The sequence below is a fragment of the Phyllobates terribilis genome, unplaced genomic scaffold, assembly GCF_046119375.1.
Source record: "Phyllobates terribilis strain yellow unplaced genomic scaffold, ASM4611937v1 Scaffold_7__3_contigs__length_470593459, whole genome shotgun sequence".
Taxonomy (NCBI): domain Eukaryota; kingdom Metazoa; phylum Chordata; class Amphibia; order Anura; family Dendrobatidae; genus Phyllobates; species Phyllobates terribilis.
Genome location: NW_027362767.1, coordinates 453,978,298 through 454,005,324, shown reverse-complemented (window position 1 = coordinate 454,005,324; position 27,027 = coordinate 453,978,298). Strand labels below are relative to the sequence as shown.

At 46.1% G+C, this 27,027-nt stretch overlaps 1 protein-coding gene across 2 annotated transcripts in view; it reads left to right on the top strand.

Moving 5' to 3' along the window:
- The window catches only part of TNMD (tenomodulin), a 290,200-nt gene that overhangs the window by 131,266 nt on the left and 131,907 nt on the right, over nucleotides 1-27,027 (top strand). For both annotated transcript variants that reach the window (XM_073642193.1, XM_073642194.1), the window contains exons 4-6: nucleotides 7,572-7,670; nucleotides 22,820-22,970; nucleotides 24,384-24,532. In XM_073642193.1, the coding sequence (XP_073498294.1) occupies nucleotides 7,572-7,670; nucleotides 22,820-22,970; nucleotides 24,384-24,532 (399 nt within the window). The remainder of the gene's footprint in view (nucleotides 1-7,571; nucleotides 7,671-22,819; nucleotides 22,971-24,383; nucleotides 24,533-27,027) is intronic.

The window sequence follows — 27,027 nt, the reverse complement described above, 5'->3', positions numbered from 1 at the left end:
GGGGCAGTATTATAGTAGTTATATTGTACATAGGGGGCAGTATTATAGTAGTTATATTCTTGTATATAGGGGGCCGTATTATAGTAGTTATATTCTTGTACATAAGGGTCAGTATTATAGTAGTTATATTCTTGTACATAGGGGACAGTATTATACTAGTTATATTCTTGTACATTGGGGCAGTATAATAGTAGTTATATTCTTGTACATAGGAGCAGTATTATAGTAGTTTTATTCTTGTACACAGGGGTCAGTATTATAGTAGTTATATTCTTGAACATAGGGGGCAGTATTATAGTAGTTATATTCTTGTATATAGGGGGCAGTATTATTGTAGTTATATTCTTGTACATAGGGGCAGTATTATAGTAGTTATATTCTTGCACATAGGGGGCAGTATTATAGCAGTTATATTATTGTACATAGGGGGCAGTATTATAGCAGTTATATTCTTGTACATAGGAGCAGTATAATAGTAGTTATATTCTTGTACATAGGAGCCTTATTATAGTAGTTATATTCTTGTACATAGGGGCAGTATTATAGTACTTATATTCTTGTACATAGGAGCAGTATTATAGTAGTTATATTCTTGTATATAGGGAGCAGTATTATAGTAGTTATATTCTTGTACATAAGAGCAGTATTATAGTAGTTATAATCGAGTACATAGGGGTCAGTATTATAGTAGTTATATTCTTGTACATGGGAGCAGTAATATAGTAGTTATATTCTTGTACATAGGAGCAGTAATATAGTAGTTAGATTCTTGTACATCGGAGCAGTAATATAGTAGTTATATTCTTGTACATAGGGGGTAGTATTATAGTAGTTATATTCTTGTACATAGAGGGCAGTATTATAATAGTTATATTCTTATACATAGGGGGCAGTATTATAGTAGTTATATTCTTGTACATAGGGGGCAGTATTAAAGTAGTTATATTCTTGTACATAGGGGCAGTATTATAGTAGTTATATTCTTTTACATAGGAGCAGTATTATAATAGTTAAATTCTTGTACATAGGGGCAGTTTTATAGTAGTTATATTCTTGTACATAGGAGCAGTATTATAGTAGTTATATTCTTGTACATAGGAGAAGTATTATAATAGTTATATTCTTGTACATAGGGGCAGTATTATAGTAGTTATATTCTTGTACATAAGGGGCAGTATTATAGCAGTTATATTCTTGTACATAAGGGGCAGTATTATAGTAGTTATATTCTTGTACATAGGGGGCAGTATTATAGTAGTTATATTCTTGTACATAGGGGGCCGTATTATAGTAGTTATATTCTTGTACATAAGGGTCAGTATTATAGTAGTTATATTCTTGTACATAGGGGACAGTATTATAGTAGTTATATTCTTGTACATTGGGGCAGTATAATAGTAGTTATATTATTGTACATAGGAGCAGTATTATAGTAGTTATATTCTTGTACATTGAGGTAGTATTATAGTAGTTATATTCTTGTACATAGGGGACAGTATTATAGTAGTTATATTCTTGTACATAGGGGCAGTATTATAGTAGTTATATTCTTGTACATAAGGGGCAGTATTATAGTAGTTATATTCTTGTACATAAGGGGCAGTATTATAGTAGTTATATTCTTGTACATAGGAGCAGTATTATAGTAATTATATTCTTGTACATAGGAGCAGTATTATAGTAGTTATATTCTTGTACATAAGGGGCAGTATTATAGTAGTTATATTCTTGTACATAGGGGGCAGTATTACAGTAGTTATATTCTTGTACATAGGGGGCAGTATTATAGTAGTTATATTCTTGTACATAGGGGGCCGTATTATAGTAGTTATATTCTTGTACATAAGGGTCAGTATTATAGTAGTTATATTCTTGTACATAGGGGACAGTATTATAGTAGTTATATTCTTGTACATTGGGGCAGTATAATAGTAGTTATATTCTTGTACATAGGAGCAGTATTATAGTAGTTATAGTCTTGTACATTGAGGTAGTATTATAGTAGTTATATTCTTGTACATAGGGGACAGTATTATAGTAGTTATATTCTTGTACATAGGGGCAGTATTATAGTAGTTATATTCTTGTACATAAGGGGCAGTATTATAGTAGTTATATTCTTGTACATAGGAGCAGTATTATAGTAGGTATATTCTTGTACATAGGGGCAGTATTATAGTAATTATATTCTTGTACATAGGAGCAGTATTATAGTAGTTATATTCTTGTACATAAGGGTCAGTATTATAGTAGTTATATTCTTGTACATAGGGGACAGTATTATAGTAGTTATATTCTTGTACATTGGGGCAGTATAATAGTAGTTATATTCTTGTACATAGGAGCAGTATTATAGTAGTTATAGTCTTGTACATTGAGTTAGTATTATAGTAGTTATATTCTTGTACATAGGGGACAGTATTATAGTAGTTATATTCTTGTACATAGGGGCAGTATTATAGTAGTTATATTCTTGTACATAAGGGGCAGTATTATAGTAGTTATATTCTTGTACATAGGAGCAGTATTATAGTAGGTATATTCTTGTACATAGGGGCAGTATTATAGTAATTATATTCTTGTACATAGGAGCAGTATTATAGTAGTTATATTCTTGTACATAAGGGGCAGTATTATAGTAGTTATATTCTTGTACATAGGGGGCAGTATTACAGTAGTTATATTCTTGTACATAGGGGGCAGTATTATAGTAGTTATATTCTTGTACATAGGGGGCCGTATTATAGTAGTTATATTCTTGTACATAAGGGTCAGTATTATAGTAGTTATATTCTTGTACATAGGGGACAGTATTATAGTAGTTATATTCTTGTACATTGGGGCAGTATAATAGTAGTTATATTCTTGTACATAGAAGCAGTATTATAGTAGTTATAGTCTTGTACATTGAGGTAGTATTATAGTAGTTATATTCTTGTACATAGGGGACAGTATTATAGTAGTTATATTCTTGTACATAGGGGCAGTATTATAGTAGTTATATTCTTGTACATAAGGGGCAGTATTATAGTAGTTATATTCTTGTACATAGGAGCAGTATTATAGTAGGTATATTCTTGTACATAGGGGCAGTATTATAGTAATTATATTCTTGTACATAGGAGCAGTATTATAGTAGTTATATTCTTGTACATAAGGGGCAGTATTATAGTAGTTATATTCTTGTATATAGGAGCAGTATTATAGTAGTTATATTCTTGTACATAGGAGCAGTATTATAGTAGATATATTCTTGTACATAGGGGCAGTATTATAGTAATTATATTCTTGTACATAGGGGCAGTATTATAGTAGTTATATTCTTGTACATAAGGGGCAGTATTATAGTAGTTATAGTCTTGTACATAGGGGGCAGTATTATAGTAGTTATATTCTTGTACATAGGAGCAGTATTATAGTAGGTATATTCTTGTACATAGGGGCAGTATTATAGTAATTATATTCTTGCACATAGGAGCAGTATTATAGTAGTTATATTTTTGTACATAGGGGACAGTATTATAGTAGTCATATTCTTGTTCATAGGGGGCAGTATTATAGTAGTTATATTCTTGTACATAGGAGCAGTATTATAGTAGTTATATTCTTGTATATAGGGGGCAGTATTATAGTAGTTATATTCTTGTACATAGGAGCAGTATTATAGTAGTTATATTCTTGTGTATATAGGGGGCAGTATTATAGTAGTTATATTCCTCTACATAGGAGCAGTATTATAGTAGTTATATTCTTGTACACAGGGGGCAGTATTATAGTAGTTATATTCCTGTACATAGGAGCAGTATTACAGTGGTTATATTCTTGTACACAGGGGGCAGTATTTTAGTAGTTATGTTCTTGTACACAGGGGGCAGTATTATAGTAGTTATATTCTTGTACATAGGAGCAGTATTATAGTAGTTATATTCTTGTATATAGGGGGCAGTATTATAGTAGTGATATTCTTGTACATAGGAGCAGTATTATAGTAGTTATATTCTTGTATATAGGGGGCAGTATTATAGTAGTTATATTCCTGTACATAGGAGCAGTATTATAGTAGTTATATTCTTGTACACAGGGGGCAGTATTATAGTAGTTATATTCTTGTACATAGGAGCAGTATTATAGTAGTTGTATTCTTGTACATAGGGAGCAGTATTATAGTAGTTATATTCTTGTACATAGGAGCAGTATTATAGTAGTTATATTCTTGTACATAGGAGCAGTATTATAGTAGTTATATTCTAGTACATAGGGGACAGTACTATAGTAGTTATATTCTTGTACATAGGAGCAGTATTATAGTAGTTATATTCTAGTACATAGGGGACAGTACTATAGTAGTTATATTCTTGTACATAGGGGGCAGTATTATAGTAGTTATAGTCTTGTACATAGGGGGCAGTATTATAGTAGTTATAGTCTTGTACATAGGGGGCAGTATTATAGTAGATATGTTCTTGTGCATAGGAGCAGTATTATAGTAATTATATTCTTGTATATAGGTGCAGTATTATAGTAGTTATATTCTTGTACATAGGGAGCAGTATTATAGTAATTATATTCTTGTATATAGGTTCAGTATTATAGTAGTTATATTCTTGTACATAGGAGGCAGTATTATAGTAGTTATATTCTTGTATATAGGGGGCAGTATTATAGTAGTTATATTCTTGTACATAGGAGCAGTATTATAGTAGTTATATTCTTGTATATAGGGGGCAATATTATAGTAGTGATATTCTTGTACATAGGAGCAGTATTATAGTAGTTATATTCTTGTATATAGGGGGCAGTATTATAGTAGTTATATTCCTGTACATAGGAGCAGTATTATAGTAGTTATATTCTTGTACACAGGGGGCAGTATTATAGTAGTTATATTCTTGTACATAGGAGCAGTATTATAGTAGTTGTATTCTTGTACATAGGGAGCAGTATTATAGTAGTTATATTCTTGTACATAGGAGCAGTATTATAGTAGTTATATTCTTGTACATAGGAGCAGTATTATAGTAGTTATATTCTAGTACATAGGGGGCAGTACTATAGTAGTTATATTCTTGTACATAGGGGGCAGTATTATAGTAGTTATATTCTTGTACATAGGGGCAGTATTATAGTAGTTATAGTCCTGTACATAGGGGGCAGTATTATAGTAGTTATAGTCTTGTTCATAGGGGGCAGTATTATAGTAGATATGTTCTTGTACATAGGAGCAGTATTATAGTAATTATATTCTTGTATATAGGTGCAGTATTATAGTAGTTATATTCTTGTACATAGGGAGCAGTATTATAGTAATTATATTCTTGTATATAGGTGCAGTATTATAGTAGTTATATTCTTGTACATAGGAGACAGTATTATAGTAGTTATATCTTGTACATAGGGGCATTATTATAGTAGTTATATTCTTGTATATAGGGGCATTTTATTATGAAATAATTATTTGATACAATAGAAAAACAGACAGTGAGGTGATCAATGAGTGGAACAGGCGGCCACGAGAGGTGGTGAGTTCCCCTTCAATGGACGTCTTCAAACAGAAGCTGGACAGACATCTGCCTGAGATGTCTTAGTGAATCCTGCACTGAAGTTCCCCTCCAACTTTAACATTCTAGAACTTAATATTGGGTACAGAAACCTTTGTTTGCAATTACAGAGGTCAGATATTTTCTGTAGTTCTTGACCAGGTTTTCAGACACTGCAGCAGGGATTTTGGCCCTCTCCTCCATATGGATCTTCTCCAGATCTTTCAGGTTTCGGGGCTGTCGCTGGGTAACATTGAGTTTCAGCTCCCTACAAAGATTTTTTATTGGGTTCAGGCCTGGAGACTGGCTAAGCCACTCTAGGACCTTGAAATGCTTCTTACGGAGCCACTCCTTAGCTGCCGTAGCTGTGTGATTCAGGTCATTGTCATGCTGGGAGACCCAGCCACAACCCATCTTCAATGCTCTTACTGAGGGAAGAAGGTTGTTGGCCAAAATGTCGCGATACATGACCCCATCCTTCCTTCAATACGGTGCAGTCATCCTGTCCCCTTTTCAGAAAAGCACCCCCAAAGTATGAGGTTTCCTCCAGCATGCTTCATAGTTAGGATGGTGTTCTTGGGGTTGTACTCATCCTTCTCCTTCCTCCAAACATGGCGAGTGGAGTTGATACCAAAAAGTTTTATTTTGGTCTCATCTAACCAGATGATCTTCTCCCATGCCTCCTCTGGACCATCCAGATGGTCATTTTTGAACATCAAGCGGGCCTGGACATGTGTTGGCATGAGCAGGGGGACCTTGCGTGCCCTGTAGGATGTTAATCCATGACGGAAAAGTGTGTTACTAATGGTAATGCTTGAGACTGTGGTCCCAGCTTTCTTCAGGTCATTGACCAGGTCCTCCCGTGTAGTTCTGAGCTGATTTCTGACCTTTCTGGGAACCATCTTTACCCCACGAGGCGAGATCCTGCATGGAACCCCAGACCGAGGTAGATTGACAGTCATCTTGTGTTTCTTCCATTTTCTAATAATTGTGCCAACAGTTGTTGCCTTCTCACCAAGCTGCTTGCCTATTATCCTATAGCCCATACCAGCCCTGTGGAGGTCTACAATTTTCTCTTTGGTGTCTTTAGACAGTTCTTTGGTCTTGGCCATGGTGGAGAGGTTGGAGTGTGATCAGTATGATGTTGACAGGTGTCTTTTATACAGGTAATGAGTTCAAACAATTGCAATTAATACAGGTAATGTTTGCAGAGAAGAAGGGCTTCTTACAGGAAAACTAACAGGTCTGTGAGAGCCAGAATTCTTGCTGATTGGTCGGTGATCAAATATTTATTTCATGCAATAAAATGCAAATGAATTATGTTAAAATCCTACAATGGGATTTTCTGGTTGTTATTTTTAGATTCTGTCTCTCACAGGTGAAGTGTACCTACGATAAAAATTATAGACCTCTCCATTCTGTGTAGGTGGGAAAACATGCAAAATGATCAGTCTATCTAATACCTATTTTCCCCACTGTAGGTAAACAGATGGGTGCAGTTTATCACTGCTCTGCTGTCACACACTATCCGCACAGTCTGTTCAGTGCTTTATGGCTTTCTCTTCCTATCTCTATTGCTGAGCTCTGACTTCCTCTCACTATCCAGATTCGCCATAAATAGCTTCTGCCATCCATGCTTCTGCTTTTATACTGGCCGTGATCGTTCCTCGTGTTTGTCTATGCAATCTTCTGCTTCCTGCAAAATGGCGGCGATCATGCTACATGGTGATTTACACAAATTGCTCCAATTGTTTTGGGTCCTGCGGTTTTCAAAAAAAACGAGACTTTAAATTTGCATCGAATGGATTTGCTCATGTCTAGAAGTTTTGCTTCATGAATCGTGTAGAATACGTTGGTGACTTGTGATGTTTTCCGGTGATAACTTGTATAGACACAATGTTTCCTGAGTTTCCCTGTTCTCAGATCACTCTCATCTCTTTGTACTGGAGAGGTGGTGGTGATACTTTTCGGATTCCTGCACAGTTGTTGCATTACATCAGCTTCACGCCTTCATAACATTGTCTTTATTTTTAGGGAATTACTGCCATCTACTTTGCTGGACTTGAAAAATGTTTTATCAAGACTCAGAGCAAAGAAATCCCAGTAGTTGAAGAAACAGAGTTGGAATTTGAGGTACGGCTCTATAATGTCTTTTTCACCTATACAGGCTGTTTTATTATGGCCACAGGTGGAGCCAGCAATGTGTGGGCTCTTTATAAATCCCTAGGTCACTTCTCACCAGCAATCCCAGGAGTGACCTGCCGGGTGATACATTGTCATCACAGAATATTCATAAGATCAATGGAAAAGTCAAGTGGTTCCTTTATTCGACTGCAGAGCAGGATCGCTACGAACGTCCTTTCTCCATATCCCATTAACATTGTGCCCCGAGTGCTTTATGTAATGGAGTAGACAGCTGACATGGAAAGAACCTGATGCTGCCGGGGGACGAGAAGTGATGGCGGAATGGCATTTAAGCTTTCCTTTAGGCCTTTCCATTATGTTTCTCATACACTAGAGACAGGTTCCCTATGGTATGTGTTATCAGTATGATGGGAGAAGTTGGAGGCAATCCGCAGGAGAAGAGCATGCAAACTCCATGCAAGTGATACAATGCTGCAAGACAAAAGTACTAATCACTGAGCCATTCAGCAGGATTAGCTACTGAGCCACTATGCTGGAGTAACTACTGAGCATATGCTGAGAACTACTAAGTCACCATAGCCACTACAGCAGGGTAACCACTGAGCCACTCTGCTGGTGTAACCAATGACACATTGTTCTGCAACAAGTAAATGTACTAAGGAAACCACTCTGCCGGTGTGCTGCAGTAGCCACTTAGTCACTGATGGTGTAACAACTGAGCCACTATGTTGGGGTAACCACTGAGTCACTGTGGTAGTCTTAGTTATTAAGTCACCATGGTAGGGTAACCACTGAGTCACCATGCTGAGGTCACCACTTGGCTAGAGTGATCACAGAACCAAATTGCTAGGGTAATCAGTGAATCACTGTGCTGGAGTAACCACTAAACCTCTGTGCTGTAGTCACAACTGTGCCACTTTTCTATGGTAACCACTGGGCCACTGTGCTGGAGAAGCCACTGAGCCATTGCGTTGAGATTGACACTGTACCCCTGTTCTGGAAAGTCCACTGAGCCACCCTACTGAGGTGCCACTGTATCATTGTTCTGAGGTCACCACTGGATCACTGTGCTTTAGTAACCTCTGAGCCATTGTTTTGTAATAGCCACTGAGCCACTGTGCAGTTGTGACCCCACTTGCCCACTGTGCTGGAGTAGCCATTGAGTGACTGTACTAGTGTAACCACTAAGTCACTGTGCTGGGATAATCACTAAGCCTCTGTGCTGGGGTAACCACTAAGCCTCTGTGCTGGGGTAACCACTAAGCCTCTGTGCTGGGGTAACCACTAAGCCTCTGTGCTGGGGAAACCACTAAGCCTCTGTGCTGGGGAAACCACTAAGCCACTGTGCTGGGGTAACCACTAAGCCTCTGTGCTGGGGTAATCACTAAGCCTCTGTGCTGGGGTAACCACTAAGCCTCTGTGCTGGGGTAACCACTAAGCCTCTGTGCTGGGGTAACCACTAAGCCACTGTGCTGGGGTAACCACTAAGCCACTGTGCTGGAGTAACCACTAAGCCACTGTGCTGGAGTAACCACTAAGCCACTGTGCTGGGGTAACCACTAAGCCACTGTGCTGGGGTAACCACTAAGCCACTGTGCTGGGGTAACCACTAAGCCACTGTGCTGGGGTAACCACTAAGCCTCTGTGCTGGGGTAACCACTAAGCCTCTGTGCTGGGGTAACCACTAAGCCTCTGTGCTGGGGTAACCACTAAGCCTCTGTGCTGGGGTAACCACTAAGCCTCTGTGCTGGGGTAACCACTAAGCCTCTGTGCTAGGGTAACCACTAAGCCTCTGTGCTGGGGTAACCACTAAGCCACTGTGCTGGGGTAACCACTAAGCCACTGTGCTGGGGTAACCACTAAGCCACTGTGCTGGGGTAACCACTAAGCCACTGTGCTGGGGTAACCACTAAGCCACTGTGCTGGGGTAACCACTAAGCCACTGTGCTGGGGTAACCACTAAGCCATTGTGCTGGGGTAACCACTAAGCCACTGTGCTGGGGTAACCACTAAGCCACTGTGCTGGGGTAACCACTAAGCCACTGTGCTGGGGTAACCACTAAGCCACTCTGCTGGGGTAACCACTAAGCCACTGTGCTGGGGTAACCACTAAGCCACTGTGCTGGGGTAACCACTAAGCCACTCTGCTGGGGTAACCACTAAGCCTCTGTGCTGGGATACCCACTAAGCCACTGTGCTGGGGTACCCACTAAGCCACTGTGCTGGGGTACCCACTAAGCCACTGTGCTGGGGTACCCACTAAGCCTCTGTACTGGAGTAACCACTAAGCCACTGTGCTGGGGTAACCACTAAGCCTCTGTGCTGGGGTAACCACTAAGCCACTGTGCTGGAGTAACCACTAAGCCTCTGTGCTGGGATACCCACTAAGCCACTGTGCTGGGGTAACCACTAAGCCTCTGTGCTGGGGTAACCACTAAGCCTCTGTGCTGGGGTAACCACTAAGCCTCTGTGCTGGGGTAACCACTAATCCACTGTGCTGGGGTAACCACTAATCCACTGTGCTGGGGTAACCACTAATCCACTGTGCTGGGGTAACCACTAAGCCTCTGTGCTGGGGTAACCACTAAGCCACTGTGCTGGGGTAACCATTAAGCCTCTCTGCTGGGGTAACCACTAAGCCACTGTGCTGGGGTAACCACTAAGCCACTGTGCTGGGGTAACCACTAAGCCACTGTGCTGGGGTAACCACTAAGCCATTGTGCTAGGGTAACCACTAAGCCACTGTGCTGGGGTAACCACTAAGCCACTGTGCTGGGGTAACCACTAAGCCACTGTGCTGGGGTAACCACTAAGCCACTCTGCTGGGGTAACCACTAAGCCACTGTGCTGGGGTAACCACTAAGCCACTGTGCTGGGGTAACCACTAAGCCACTCTGCTGGGGTAACCACTAAGCCTCTGTGCTGGGATACCCACTAAGCCACTGTGCTGGGGTACCCACTAAGCCACTGTGCTGGGGTACCCACTAAGCCACTGTGCTGGGGTACCCACTAAGCCTCTGTACTGGAGTAACCACTAAGCCACTGTGCTGGGGTAACCACTAAGCCTCTGTGCTGGGGTAACCACTAAGCCACTGTGCTGGAGTAACCACTAAGCCTCTGTGCTGGGATACCCACTAAGCCACTGTGCTGGGGTAACCACTAAGCCTCTGTGCTGGGGTAACCACTAAGCCTCTGTGCTGGGGTAACCACTAAGCCTCTGTGCTGGGGTAACCACTAATCCACTGTGCTGGGGTAACCACTAATCCACTGTGCTGGGGTAACCACTAATCCACTGTGCTGGGGTAACCACTAAGCCTCTGTGCTGGGGTAACCACTAAGCCACTGTGCTGGGGTAACCATTAAGCCTCTCTGCTGGGGTAACCACTAAGCCACTGTGCTGGGGTAACCACTAAGCCACTGTGCTGGGGTAACCACTAAGCCTCTGTGCTGGGGTAACCACTAAGCCTCTGTGCTGGGGTAACCACTAAGCCACTGTGCTGGGGTAACCACTAAGCCTCTGTGCTGGGGTAACCACTAAGCCTCTGTGCTGGGGTAACCACTAAGCCACTGTGCTGGGGTAACCACTAAGCCTCTCTGCTGGGGTAACCACTAAGCCACTGTGCTGGGGTAACCACTAAGCCTCTGTGCTGGGGTAACCACTAAGCCTCTGTGCTGGGGTAACCACTAAGCCACTGTGCTGGAGTAACCACTAAGCCACTGTGCTGGAGTAACCACTAAGCCTCTGTGCTGGGGTACCCACTAAGCCACTGTGCTGGGGAAACCACTAAGCCTCTGTGCTGGGGTAACCACTAAGCCTCTGTGCTGGGGTAACCACTAAGCCTCTGTGCTGGGGTAACCACTAAGCCACTGTGCTGGGGTAACCACTAAGCCACTGTGCTGGGGTAACCACTAAGCCTCTGTGCTGGAGTAACCACTAAGCCTCTGTGCTGGGGTAACCACTAAGCCTCTGTGCTGGGGTAACCACTAAGCCACTGTGCTGGGGTAACCACTAAGCCACTGTGCTGGGGTAACCACTAAGCCACTGTGCTGGGGTAACCACTAAGCCTCTGTGCTGGGGTAACCACTAAGCCACTGTGCTGGGGTAACCACTAAGCCACTGTGCTGGGGTAACCACTAAGCCACTGTGCTGGGGTAACCACTAAGCCACTGTGCTGGGGTAACCACTAAGCCTCTGTGCTGGGGTAACCACTAAGCCACTGTGCTGGGGTAACCACTAAGCCTCTGTGCTGGGGTAACCACTAAGCCACTGTGCTGGGGTAACCACTAAGCCTCTCTGCTGGGGTAACCACTAAGCCACTGTGCTGGGGTAACCACTAAGCCACTGTGCTGGGGTTACCACTAAGCCACTGTGCTGGGGTTACCACTAAGCCTCTGTGCTGGAGTAACCACTAAGCCTCTGTGCTGGAGTAACCACTAAGCCACTGTGCTGGGGTACCCACTAAGCCACTGTGCTGGGGTAACCACTAAGCCTCTGTGCTGGGGTAACCACTAAGCCACTGTGCTGGGGTAACCACTAAGCCTCTGTGCTGGGGTAACCACTAAGCCTCTGTGCTGGGGTAACCACTAAGCCTCTGTGCTGGGGTAACCACTAAGCCTCTGTGCTGGGGTAACCACTAAGCCACTGTGCTGGGGTAACCACTAAGCCTCTGTGCTGGGGTAACCACTAAGCCACTGTGCTGGAGTAACCACTAAGCCACTGTGCTGGGGTAACCACTAATCCTCTGTGCTGGGGTAACCACTAAGCCTCTGTGCTGGGGTAACCACCAAGCCTCTGTGCTGGAGTAACCACTAAGCCTCTGTGCTGGGGTACCCACTAAGCCTCTGTGCTGGGGTAACCACTAAGCCTCTGTGCTGGGGTAACCACTAAGCCTCTGTGCTGGGGTAACCACTAAGCCTCTGTGCTGGGGTACCCACTAAGCCACTGTGCTGGGGTAACCACTAAGCCTCTGTGCTGGAGTAACCACTAAGCCTCTGTGCTGGGGTAACCACTAAGCCACTGTGCTGGAGTAACCACTAAGCCTCTCTGCTGTGGTAACCACTAAGCCACTGTGCTGGGGTAACCACTAAGCCTCTGTGCTGGAGTAACCACTAAGCCTCTGTGCTGGGGTAACCACTAAGCCACTGTGCTGGGGTAACCACTAAGCCTCTGTGCTGGGGTAACCACTAAGCCTCTGTGCTGGGGTAACCACTAAGCCTCTGTGCTGGGGTACCCACTAAGCCACTGTGCTGGGGTAACCACTAAGCCTCTGTGCTGGGGTAACCACTAAGCCTCTGTGCTGGGGTAACCACTAAGCCTCTGTGCTGGGGTAACCACTAAGCCTCTGTGCTGGGGTAACCACTAAGCCACTGTGCTGGGGTAACCACTAAGCCTCTGTGCTGGGGTAACCACTAAGCCACTGTGCTGGGGTAACCACTAAGCCACTGTGCTGGGGTAACCACTAATCCTCTGTGCTGGGGTAACCACTAAGCCTCTGTGCTGGGGTAACCACCAAGCCTCTGTGCTGGAGTAACCACTAAGCCTCTGTGCTGGGGTAACCACTAAGCCTCTGTGCTGGGGTACCCACTAAGCCTCTGTGCTGGGGTAACCACTAAGCCTCTGTGCTGGGGTAACCACTAAGCCACTGTGCTGGGGTAACCACTAAGCCTCTGTGCTGGAGTAACCACTAAGCCACTGTGCTGGGGTAACCACTAAGCCACTGTGCTGGAGTAACCACTAAGCCTCTCTGCTGTGGTAACCACTAAGCCACTGTGCTGGGGTAACCACTAAGCCACTGTGCTGGAGTAACCACTAAGCCTCTGTGCTGGGGTAACCACTAAGCCACTGTGCTGGGGTAACCACTAAGCCACTGTGCTGGGGTAACCACTAAGCCACTGTGCTGGGGTAACCACTAAGCCTCTGTGCTGGGGTAACCACTAAGCCACTGTGCTGGGGTAACCACTAAGCCTCTGTGCTGGGGTAACCACTAAGCCACTGTGCTGGAGTAACCACTAAGCCACTGTGCTGGAGTAACCACTAAGCCACTGTGCTGGAGTAACCACTAAGCCACTGTGCTGGAGTAACCACTAAGCCTCTGTGCTGGGGTACCCACTAAGCCACTGTGCTGGGGTAACCAATAAGCCTCTGTGCTGGGGTAACCACTAAGCCTCTGTGCTGGGGTAACCACTAAGCCTCTGTGCTGGGGTACCCACTAAGCCACTGTGCTGGGGTAACCACTAAGCCTCTGTGCTGGAGTAACCACTAAGCCTCTGTGCTGGGGTAACCACTAAGCCTCTGTGCTGGGGTAACCACTAAGCCTCTGTGCTGGGGTAACCACTAAGCCACTGTGCTGGAGTAACCACTAAGCCACTGTGCTGGAGTAACCACTAAGCCACTGTGCTGGAGTAACCACTAAGCCACTGTGCTGGAGTAACCACTAAGCCTCTGTGCTGGGGTAACCACTAAGCCACTGTGCTGGGGTAACCAATAAGCCTCTGTGCTGGGGTAACCACTAAGCCTCTGTGCTGGGGTAACCACTAAGCCTCTGTGCTGGGGTAACCACTAAGCCTCTGTGCTGGGATACCCACTAAGCCACTGTGCTGGGGTAACCACTAAGCCTCTGTGCTGGAGTAACCACTAAGCCTCTGTGCTGGGGTAACCACTAAGCCTCTGTGCTGGGGTAACCACTAAGCCACTGTGCTGGGGTAACCACTAAGCCACTGTGCTGGGGTAACCACTAAGCCTCTGTGCTGGAGTAACCACTAAGCCTCTGTGCTGGGGTAACCACTAAGCCACTGTGCTGGGGTAACCACTAAGCCACTGTGCTGGGGTAACCACTAAGCCACTGTGCTGGGGTAACCACTAAGCCACTGTGCTGGGGTAACCACTAAGCCACTGTGCTGGGGTAACCACTAAGCCTATGTGCTGGGGTAACCACTAAGCCACTGTGCTGGGGTAACCACTAAGCCTCTGTGCTGGGGTAACCACTAAGCCACTGTGCTGGGGTAACCACTAAGCCTCTCTGCTGGGGTAACCACTAAGCCACTGTGCTGTGGTAACCACTAAGCCACTGTGCTGGGGTTACCACTAAGCCACTGTGCTGGGGTAACCACTAAGCCTCTGTGCTGGAGTAACCACTAAGCCTCTGTGCTGGAGTAACCACTAAGCCTCTGTGCTGGGGTACCCACTAAGCCACTATGCTGGGGTAACCACTAAGCCTCTGTGCTGGGGTAACCACTAAGCCACTGTGCTGGGGTAACCACTAAGCCTCTGTGCTGGGGTAACCACTAAGCCTCTGTGCTGGGGTAACCACTAAGCCTCTGTGCTGGGGTAACCACTAAGCCTCTGTGCTGGGGTAACCACTAAGCCACTGTGCTGGGGTAATCACTAAGCCTCTGTGCTGGGGTAACCACTAAGCCACTGTGCTGGAGTAACCACTAAGCCACTGTGCTGGGCTAACCACTAAGCCACTGTGCTGGGGTAACCACTAAGCCTCTGTGCTGGGGTAACCACTAAGCCTCTGTGCTGGGGTAACCACTAATCCTCTGTGCTGGGGTACCCACTAAGCCACTGTGCTGGGGTAACCACTAAGCCTCTGTGCTGGAGTAACCACTAAGCCTCTGTGCTGGGGTAACCACTAAGCCTCTGTGCTGGGGTAACCACTAAGCCTCTGTGCTGGGGTAACCACCAAGCCTCTGTGCTGGAGTAACCACTAAGCCTCTGTGCTGGGGTAACCACTAAGCCTCTGTGCTGGGGTACCCACTAAGCCTCTGTGCTGGGGTAACCACTAAGCCTCTGTGCTGGGGTAACCACTAAGCCTCTGTGCTGGGGTACCCACTAAGCCACTGTGCTGGGGTAACCACTAAGCCTCTGTGCTGGAGTAACCACTAAGCCTCTGTGCTGGGGTAACCACTAAGCCACTGTGCTGGAGTAACCACTAAGCCTCTCTGCTGTGGTAACCACTAAGCCACTGTGCTGGGGTAACCACTAAGCCTCTGTGCTGGAGTAACGACTAAGCCTCTGTGCTGGGGTAACCACTAAGCCACTGTTTTGGGGTAACCACTAAGCCTCTGTGCTGGGGTAACCACTAAGCCTCTGTGCTGGGGTAACCACTAAGCCTCTGTGCTGGGGTACCCACTAAGCCACTGTGCTGGGGTAACCACTAAGCCTCTGTGCTGGGGTAACCACTAAGCCTCTGTGCTGGGGTAACCACTAAGCCACTGTGCTGGAGTAACCACTAAGCCTCTCTGCTGGGGTAACCACTAAGCCACTGTGCTGGGGTAACCACTAAGCCACTGTGCTGGGGTAACCACTAAGCCTCTGTGCTGGGGTAACCACTAAGCCTCTGTGCTGGGGTAACCACTAAGCCTCTGTGCTGGGGTAACCACTAAGCCACTGTGCTGGAGTAACCACTAAGCCTCTGTGCTGGGGTAACCACTAAGCCACTGCGCTGGGGTAACCACTAAGCCACTGTGCTGGGGTAACCACTAAGCCTCTGTGCTGGGGTAACCACTAAGCCTCTGTGCTGGGGTAACCACTAAGCCTCTGTGCTGGGGTAACCACTAAGCCACTGTGCTGGAGTAACCACTAAGCCTCTGTGCTGGGGTAACCACTAAGCCACTGTGCTGGGGTAACCACTAAGCCTCTGTGCTGGGTAACCACTAAGCCTCTGTGCTGGGGTAACCACTAAGCCACTGTGCTGGTGTAACCACTAAGCCACTGTGCTGGGGTAACCACTAAGCCACTGTGCTGGGGTAACCACTAAGCCACTGTGCTGGGGTAACCACTAAGCCACTGTGCTGGAGTAACCACTAAGCCACTGTGCTGGAGTAACCACTAAGCCACTGTGCTGGAGTAACCACTAAGCCTCTGTGCTGGGGTACCCACTAAGCCACTGTGCTGGGGTAACCAATAAGCCTCTGTGCTGGGGTAACCACTAAGCCTCTGTGCTGGGGTAACCACTAAGCCTCTGTGCTGGGGTAACCACTAAGCCACTGTGCTGGAGTAACCACTAAGCCACTGTGCTGGAGTAACCACTAAGCCACTGTGCTGGAGTAACCACTAAGCCACTGTGCTGGAGTAACCACTAAGCCTCTGTGCTGGGGTACCCACTAAGCCACTGTGCTGGGGTAACCACTAAGCCTCTGTGCTGGGGTACCCACTAAGCCACTGTGCTGGGGTAACCAATAAGCCTCTGTGCTGGGGTAACCACTAAGCCTCTGTGCTGGGGTAACCACTAAGCCTCTGTGCTGGGGTAACCACTAAGCCTCTGTGCTGGGGTACCCACTAAGCCACTGTGCTGGGGTAACCACTAAGCCTCTGTGCTGGAGTAACCACTAAGCCTCTGTGCTGGGGTAACCACTAAGCCTCTGTGCTGGGGTAACCACTAAGCCTCTGTGCTGGGGTAACCACTAAGCCACTGTGCTGGAGTAACCACTAAGCCACTGTGCTGGAGTAACCACTAAGCCACTGTGCTGGAGTAACCACTAAGCCACTGTGCTGGAGTAACCACTAAGCCTCTGTGCTGGGGTACCCACTAAGCCACTGTGCTGGGGTAACCAATAAGCCTCTGTGCTGGGGTAACCACTAAGCCTCTGTGCTGGGGTAACCACTAAGCCTCTGTGCTGGGGTAACCACTAAGCCTCTGTGCTGGGGTACCCACTAAGCCACTGTGCTGGGGTAACCACTAAGCCTCTGTGCTGGAGTAACCACTAAGCCTCTGTGCTGGGGTAACCACTAAGCCTCTGTGCTGGGGTAACCACTAAGCCACTGTGCTGGGGTAACCACTAAGCCACTGTGCTGGGGTAACCACTAAGCCACTGTGCTGGGGTAACCACTAAGCCACTGTGCTGGGGTAACCACTAAGCCACTGTGCTGGGGTAACCACTAAGCCACTGTGCTGGGGTAACCACTAAGCCTATGTGCTGGGGTAACCACTAAGCCACTGTGCTGGGGTAACCACTAAGCCTCTGTGCTGGGGTAACCACTAAGCCACTGTGCTGGGGTAACCACTAAGCCTCTCTGCTGGGGTAACCACTAAGCCACTGTGCTGGGGTAACCACTAAGCCACTGTGCTGGGGTAACCACTAAGCCACTGTGCTGGGGTTACCACTAAGCCACTGTGCTGGGGTAACCACTAAGCCTCTGTGCTGGAGTAACCACTAAGCCTCTGTGCTGGAGTAACCACTAAGCCTCTGTGCTGGGGTACCCACTAAGCCACTATGCTGGGGTAACCACTAAGCCTCTGTGCTGGGGTAACCACTAAGCCACTGTGCTGGGGTAACCACTAAGCCTCTGTGCTGGGGTAACCACTAAGCCTCTGTGCTGGGGTAACCACTAAGCCTCTGTGCTGGGGTAACCACTAAGCCTCTGTGCTGGGGTAACCACTAAGCCACTGTGCTGGGGTAATCACTAAGCCTCTGTGCTGGGGTAACCACTAAGCCACTGTGCTGGAGTAACCACTAAGCCACTGTGCTGGGGTAACCACTAAGCCACTGTGCTGGGGTAACCACTAAGCCTCTGTGCTGGGGTAACCACTAAGCCTCTGTGCTGGGGTAACCACTAAGCCTCTGTGCTGGGGTACCCACTAAGCCACTGTGCTGGGGTAACCACTAAGCCTCTGTGCTGGAGTAACCACTAAGCCTCTGTGCTGGGGTAACCACTAAGCCTCTGTGCTGGGGTAACCACTAAGCCACTGTGCTGGGGTAACCACTAAGCCACTGTGCTGGGGTAACCACTAAGCCACTGTGCTGGGGTAACCACTAAGCCTCTGTGCTGGGGTAACCACTAAGCCACTGTGCTGGGGTAACCACTAAGCCACTGTGCTGGGGTAACCACTAAGCCACTGTGCTGGGGTAACCACTAAGCCACTGTGCTGGGGTAACCACTAAGCCTATGTGCTGGGGTAACCACTAAGCCACTGTGCTGGGGTAACCACTAAGCCACTGTGCTGGGGTAACCACTAAGCCTCTCTGCTGGGGTAACCACTAAGCCACTGTGCTGGGGTAACCACTAAGCCACTGTGCTGGGGTTACCACTAAGCCACTGTGCTGGGGTAACCACTAAGCCTCTGTGCTGGAGTAACCACTAAGCCTCTGTGCTGGAGTAACCACTAAGCCTCTGTGCTGGGGTACCCACTAAGCCACTGTGCTGCGGTAACCACTAAGCCTCTGTGCTGGAGTAACCACTAAGCCACTGTGCTGGGGTAACCACTAAGCCTCTGTGCTGGGGTAACCACTAAGCCTCTGTGCTGGGGTAACCACTAAGCCTCTGTGCTGGGGTAACCACTAAGCCTCTGTGCTGGGGTAACCACTAAGCCACTGTGCTGGGGTAACCACTAAGCCTCTGTGCTGGGGTAACCACTAAGCCACTGTGCTGGAGTAACCACTAAGCCACTGTGCTGGGGTAACCACTAAGCCACTGTGCTGGGGTAACCACTAAGCCTCTGTGCTGGGGTAACCACTAAGCCTCTGTGCTGGGGTAACCACCAAGCCTCTGTGCTGGAGTAACCACTAAGCCTCTGTGCTGGGGTAACCACTAAGCCTCTGTGCTGGGGTACCCACTAAGCCTCTGTGCTGGGGTAACCACTAAGCCTCTGTGCTGGGGTAACCACTAAGCCTCTGTGCTGGGGTAACCACTAAGCCTCTGTGCTGGGGTACCCACTAAGCCACTGTGCTGGGGTAACCACTAAGCCTCTGTGCTGGAGTAACCACTAAGCCTCTGTGCTGGGGTAACCACTAAGCCACTGTGCTGGGGTAACCACTAAGCCTCTGTGCTGGGGTAACCACTAAGCCTCTGTGCTGGGGTAACCACTAAGCCACTGTGCTGGAGTAACCACTAAGCCTCTCTGCTGGGGTAACCACTAAGCCACTGTGCTGGGGTAATCACTAAGCCACTGTGCTGGGGTAACCACTAAGCCTCTGTGCTGGGGTAACCACTAAGCCTCTGTGCTGGGGTAACCACTAAGCCACTGTGCTAGAGTAACCACTAAGCCTCTGTGCTGGGGTACCCACTAAGCCACTGTGCTGGGGTAACCACTAAGCCTCTGTGCTGGGGTAACCACTAAGCCTCTGTGCTGGAGTAACCACTAAGCCTCTGTGCTGGGGTAACCACTAAGCCTCTGTGCTGGAGTAACCACTAAGCCTCTGTGCTGGAGTAACCACTAAGCCTCTGTGCTGGAGTAACCACTAAGCCTCTGTGCTGGAGTAACCACTAAGCCACTGTGCTGGGGTAACCACTAAGCCACTGTGCTGGGGTAACCACTAAGCCTCTGTGCTGGGGTAACCACTAAGCCACTGTGCTGGGGTAACCACTAAGCCTCTCTGCTGGGGTAACCACTAAGCCACTGTGCTGGGGTAACCACTAAGCCTCTGTGCTGGGGTAACCACTAAGCCTCTGTGCTGGGGTAACCACTAAGCCTCTGTGCTGGGGTAACCACTAAGCCTCTGTGCTGGAGTAACCACTAAGCCTCTGTGCTGGAGTAACCACTAAGCCTCTGTGCTGGAGTAACCACTAAGCCTCTGTGCTGGAGTAACCACTAAGCCTCTGTGCTGGGGTAACCACTAAGCCACTGTGCTGGGGTAACCACTAAGCCTCTGTGCTGGGGTAACCACTAAGCCACTGTGCTGGGGTAACCACTAAGCCTCTCTGCTGGGGTAACCACTAAGCCACTGTGCTGGGGTAACCACTAAGCCACTGTGCTGGGGTAACCACTAAGCCTCTCTGCTGGGGTAACCACTAAGCCACTGTGCTGGGGTAACCACTAAGCCTCTGTGCTGGGGTAACCACTAAGCCTCTGTGCTGGGGTAACCACTAAGCCTCTGGGCTGGGGTAACCACTAAGCCACTGTGCTGGAGTAACCCCTAAGCCTCTGTGCTGGGGTACCCACTAAGCCTCTGTGCTGGGGTAACCACTAAGCCTCTGTGCTGGAGTAACCACTAAGCCTCTGTGCTGGGGTAACCACTAAGCCACTGTGCTGGGGTAACCACTAAGCCTCTGTGCTGGGGTAACCACTAAGCCACTGTGCTGGGGTAACCACTAAGCCTCTGTGCTGGGGTAACCACTAAGCCTCTGTGCTGGGGTAACCACTAAGCCTCTGTGCTGGGGTAACCACTAAGCCACTGTGCTGGGGTAACCACTAAGCCAGTGTGCTGGGGTAACCACTAAGCCTCTGTGCTGGGGTAACCACTAAGCCACTGTGCTGGGGTAACTACTAAGCCACTGTGCTGGAGTAACCACTAAGCCACTGTGCTGGGGTAACCACTAAGCCACTGTGCTGGGGTAACCACTAAGCCTCTGTGCTGGGGTAACCACTAAGCCACTGTGCTGGGGTAACCACTAAGCCTCTGTGCTGGGGTAACCACTAAGCCACTGTGCTGGGGTAACCACTAAGCCACTGTGCTGGAGTAACCACTAAGCCACTGTGCTGGGGTAACCACTAAGCCACTGTGCTGGGGTAACCACTAAGCCACTGTGCTGGGGTAAGGTCTTTGGTTATAGTTGAGTGAGATTCACAAAAAAAAACATAATAATTTTGTATTATTACAGAAAACAATTGCAGAAATTTGAATGCACTCCCTACAGGGGTCTCCCATCCACAGGCGTGCCCCCTCCTCAATAGTTAGCAGAAAATCCATTATTATGCATTATATCTTACACAAACAAAGACAATAAATCAATTTCACAAACTTTCATCAAGTAAAAATAAACAGAACAAAAGCCGGAGAACAATCCATCATTGGACGTCAGCGCGGGATCCTCGCACATGTGGGGACAATTACATTTCCTCCGCTGGATTTATGAGAAACTTTCCATTTTTTGATCATATTTTATTGTGAAACTTTTTGTTTCTGTACAAATTTCCCAGATGAAACGGTCACAAATGAAACAATTGTGGAAACATCTGTGTTGTCGTCTCCTTTACAATTTAGCATTTGAAGGATAAATAAAAAGAAATGAGAAGATACATTGTATAGAGAAGCTTCTGTGCAGTCACAATCCTGACGGCTCCCTCATACTTGTCAGATTTTTGAAATCGTCTTCAGGAAGATATGGGAGTCTGATGACTGCAAGCATGGATGGATAGAATGAAGGAAGGAAGGAAGGAGGAATAAAAAGAGAAAAATAAGGAAGGAAATAAGGATGGAAGGATGGGATGAAGTAAGAAAAGAAGAATAAAAAAAGGAAGGAAGGATTGGATGAATGAAGGATGGAGAATAAAAAGAAGAAATGAAGGAAAGATGGATGGATGATAGAGGAGGGGAAAGGAAGGAACGTAGGCAGAAAGGAAGGAAAAGATGGGATGAAGGAAGCATGGAGGAATAAAAAGACAAATTAGGAAGGAATGGGATGACATAAGGAAGGAGGAATAAAAAGAGAAAAATAAGGAAAGAAGGTGGTACGATACTGGAGTAGGACTGCTGGAAACCAGTGGCAGAAGGAGCACAAGCAGGAACAGCAAGCGGTAGTAGAAATTCTTGGAGATAACAAGGAGTTGTAGAAAACAATCCGTAGATAAATTAGAACAGCCTAGGTAAGAATGTTCAGGAATTGGAGACTGAAGCTAAGATAATAGCTAGACACAATACTCAAGCAATGAGTGAGAGATCCATGTGGCTTTAAGTAGGCCCAAACAGGAAACAAGATGGATTCCATAGATTCAGAATCTGCCATCTTGGAAACGGCCAATTGTAAAACACAACAGCAGCCTCCAGTGGTAAAGAGTGAAACTGTAGCTCAACTATTAAAGTGAACAATAGCGGCCACTAGTGGTCAAATTGTAGAAGGCAGTAGAATTCCTGACAAAAGAATGGGATGAAGTAAGAAAAGAAGAATGAAAAGAAGGAAGGAAGGATAGGATGATTGAAAGAGGAAGAAAGGATGGATACATGGATGGATTATAGAGGAGGGAGAAAGGAAGGAAGAAAGGCAGGAAGGAAAGGCTGGGATGGGGGAAACAAGGAGGAATAAAAACTAGAAAAGGAAGGGAGAAATTTAAGGGAAAGAGGAAGACACAAAGGCAGGAAGGAAAAAGAAATGAAGGAAGGAAATAAAGGAGGGAGGAAAGAAGGAAGGATATACAGTACATTGCTGTGAAACAGTCTTATGAATCATTTTCTTCTCTTTTCTCTCCCCACTTTAGGATGGTGAGATCACCACAATCTATGAACAGTCCATGTTCTGGATCCCCTCTGAGAATCCTATAGGGGACAAAGATTTCCTGAAGAATTCCAGAATCCTGGAGCTTTGTCACAATAAGTCCGTGCACTGGATCTTTCCTGCGTCTCCTGCAGGTAACAGAACAGGTCTTTTTTAGAAGAATGTGGTTGGTAGATTTACTAATGTACTTCATGAATTTTGTGCAAAATGAAAAATGCTTTATGTTTGTCTTTAACTTTTCTTCTTCCTCTTTACAGCAAAAAGCCGTAAGTTCCATTAAAATGTCGCAAGCATCTGTAACATTTGTACAAGAATAAGGGCAATGTGCCCACGATCAGGAGCCGCTGCGGCCTGGATGCTGCGGAATAGCCGCGCGGCTTCTACCCTCATTATACAAATGAGCGGCAACAATTTGAATTTTTTTTTTATTTGCAGACTTTCCTCATTGATGTTTAGTCTATGGGGAAAGTCCACTAGCGGACCCACAAGAGAAACTGACATGCTGAGGTCTGGAAAGACGCGCCCTATGTCCGTGTCCGTATAATGGACATGGGATTTCTACAAATCCATCCACTATACTGTAACATCTGCATAAACTCACAGCGTCAAACCCGCAGCAAATCCGGACCGTGGGCACGTACCCTTACTGAGGTGCAAAGAAACCACTTCAGGGGGAACTAGAACACATGTGCTGAAACATTTAGCGACTTTTTAAATGTCATAATTTATAAATTGACTGCAAACATTTGGAAAAAAAACCACCCACAATGGCGAAACAGGGAGCACATAAAATAGACTCCAAAAAAGGCACAAATAAAAACCAGGCAAGAAGCACCAAAAACTAGAAATAAAACATAAAACAGGCGCAAATGCAGCAATAAATCGGCCATAATTATAAAAATCAAATGATAATTGAAATTGTCGCCAGATTAAAGCTGAACCCCCCCTGACCTGGAAGAAGGGGAACGGCTTCTTTTCTCCTTGTTTTGATATCAATGTTGATTGTGTCCATTGTACGGACTGGATATAACGACTGGAGACGCTGATCAGAGTAATCATTTCCATGAAGCGATTCTCCGCCGGATTACTAATTACAGATAATTATGACAATCCTCAGAGCCGCACGTTCTGCTGATGTAGACAATCCACTTACGTCTCCTTTATAGAAAATACAAACTATCGTTTATTAGAAGCGGCGATTAATTTCATAATCATCACATCACAGGAGTCGGGTGCGGAGCAATTAGGCAAATGATCAGAGACCTCCATACGGGTGACGTACATGGCAAGACGCGTACAGCGCAGCCAGAGCCCCAGAAAATAGATTGGGCCCCTTGTGCATGGGCCCCTAAACAGCTGCCTGCTCCGTCTGTATGGGATTTACACCCCTGTGGATGGCAGCTGGATGGCACAGTCATCATTCCAGCTGTCACTCAGCTTTCCCAGAGGCAGACGGGGCTCCACAGATTTTTAGAAAAATATGGACATTTTATATTTTTTATGAATCATTTTTCATTCTCTGTAATTTGACCACTTTTTCTTTAAAGCTCCTGAATTTGAAGATTTTGATGATGAAGAGGACGAGGAGTCGGCAGCAGAACAAACACTTCTACCTAAAGATCAAAGAGGAGACGAGAAGAGCGGCAAGCGACAGTCCAGATCTCTGACCGAGGAGGATCAGCCCATCAATGACTATGTAAGTGCAAATACTGCAATGTATATGTCGCGCCCCCAGGGCAATGGAGTACTCGGAGTCCGGGCCGATAGATGCTGGGGGAAAGGCATATGTCACGGTGGCTGGCCCGGTCCGTGGCCCAGGGCGGTCAACTTCAGGACTTCTCCCCAGTGAGCGGGTTTAAGGCCTCCTGGTCCGTGTCTGCCTCTCTGTATGCTCCTGGCCAGCCTGCAACTGGGCCTAGCTTATGTGTCGTGCTGTTCCTTCACCTGTCGCTCGGTAGTAGGACCTTCTGCTGGCAACCACTATCCCTGGACGCCGGGGCCTTCGTGTTTCCTGGTCCTGTTAAGGGTTTAGCTTCAGGTCGGCCAGGGACTTGTAGTCCTCCTGGTATGCCGGTGATCCCTACTGGGTATAAAGGACCCTGTAGGCGCGGACCCGGTGTCTAGTTTGTATATTCACGGTGAGCCTATGATGCTCCTCTGCCCCCTCAACTCCTCTCTCCTCTCCTCCTCCCCGTCACCCACACTCGGGGCCCTCAGAACTCAGCAGCAGACGTGCTGCGTCTTCGCTGCTCTCAGCGTCAGCACGCTCTCAGACTCTCTGACTCTGTCTGACTGACTAACTGAACTGCCTGGCTCCACCCTCCATATGTATATCCCTAATGAGCTCCCTCTGGTGGTATGAGGTGGAAGGGTGGAGGTGTTTGTATGTAATGAGGACCTCTTGTGGAGAAGTCCATCCATGCACCCTGGGTCAATTGGTACCTGTGAACAGCAGGGTGCCACATATACACTGCACATAGTCATGTGATGGGGGAGGGGAGGCTGCGTAGGGTATACAGCAGCAAGGCGCTATACTTCTAAAGTCACCTCCGTCATCGGCCATCCTCATACATCCAAGTGTCCACACCCTGCCAGGAGAATAAAGGATAGATAGATAGATAGATGATAGATAATATATAGATAATAGAGAGATAATAGATAGATAGATAGATAATAGATAGATAATAGACAGATAATAGATAATAGATAGATAATAGATAGATAGATAGATAATAGATAGATAGATGATAGATAGATAATAGATAAATAATATATAGATAATAGATGATAGATAATAGATAGATGATAGATAGATAATAGATAGATAATAGATAGATAATAGATAATAGATAGATAATAGATAGATGATAGATAATAGATAATAAATAGATAGATAATAGATAGATAATAGATAATAAATAGATAGATAATAGATAGATGATAGATAATAGATAGATAATAGATAGATAGATAATAGATAGATGATAGATAATAGATAGATAATAGATAGATGATAGATAATAGATAGATAGATAATAGATAATAGATAGATAGATGATAGATAGATAATAGATAAATAATATATAGATAATAGATGATAGATAATAGATAGATGATAGATAGATAATAGATAGATAATAGATAGATAATAGATAATAGATAGATAATAGATAGATAGATAGATAGATAATAGATAGATAATAGATAATAAATAGATAGATAATAGATAGATGATAGATAATAGATAGATAATAGATAATAGATAGATAATAGATAGATGATAGATAATAGATAGATAGATAATAGATAGATAGATAGATAGATAGATAGATAGATACAACCTTTCATGTACGCTGTCGATGTGACGTCACCGCTGCAGTGAAAACACCAAGACCTGAGCAGTGACAGGAGCCAGAGATGAGCAGTGACGGCTCTGATTGTTATTTTGGGTATTTTAGAGCATTTGGGGCTCAGTCTCCTGAAAGTGGAGAGCCCCTTTAACCCTGCACCTCACTGCATTCAGTCTGGTCCATGACTGCCGTGGTCCTGAGAACGCAGGTATGACAGGTAAACGTCGCCTGTGTTGCGCAGCGTTCCCGGCCCGGCTCTGCGCTGTTCTGCACTCAGAGCTCCTCGGAGCCGCGCACAGCTGTGAGCAGCAGACGTTCCTCTGAACATCAATGTGAATAATGAATGCCGGCTCCTCTAATAGTTTTATGGAGGAGATCTGACGCCTTTGGAGTCGGAACATCTAGGAAAAATGCAAACAGGGCTGATTTACAACCTGGATAATTAGGGAACAGTAGCGGCCGGTAAATGGATTAAAAAGGGAGAAGGAGAATAATGAACTGATGTATCCAGACTGTAACAGATCCGCGACAAAGGAACGAGCCTTTAATGTGGCGATAAGTAACTGTCAGCTCCGCGCTTTCATCAGCCCTTCATGTCTTTACTTGATAAAACACAAGGTGTTAAAAGGGAAAGTTAGAGATAAAAAGCGCGAGCTGATAATAAAGTCCTGCGCTCGGCTTTCATTCTCCGCTCGGCGTCGTGCATCAAGCGCCAACAGCGCGACAGATGGGTCATCAATATTCATCATGTATATGACACCGCAGTCACATACGTCTTGGATCCACTTTACTGATCCTGGAAGACGTCTCGGATACTCGGATAGAGAGACGTCGCACCACG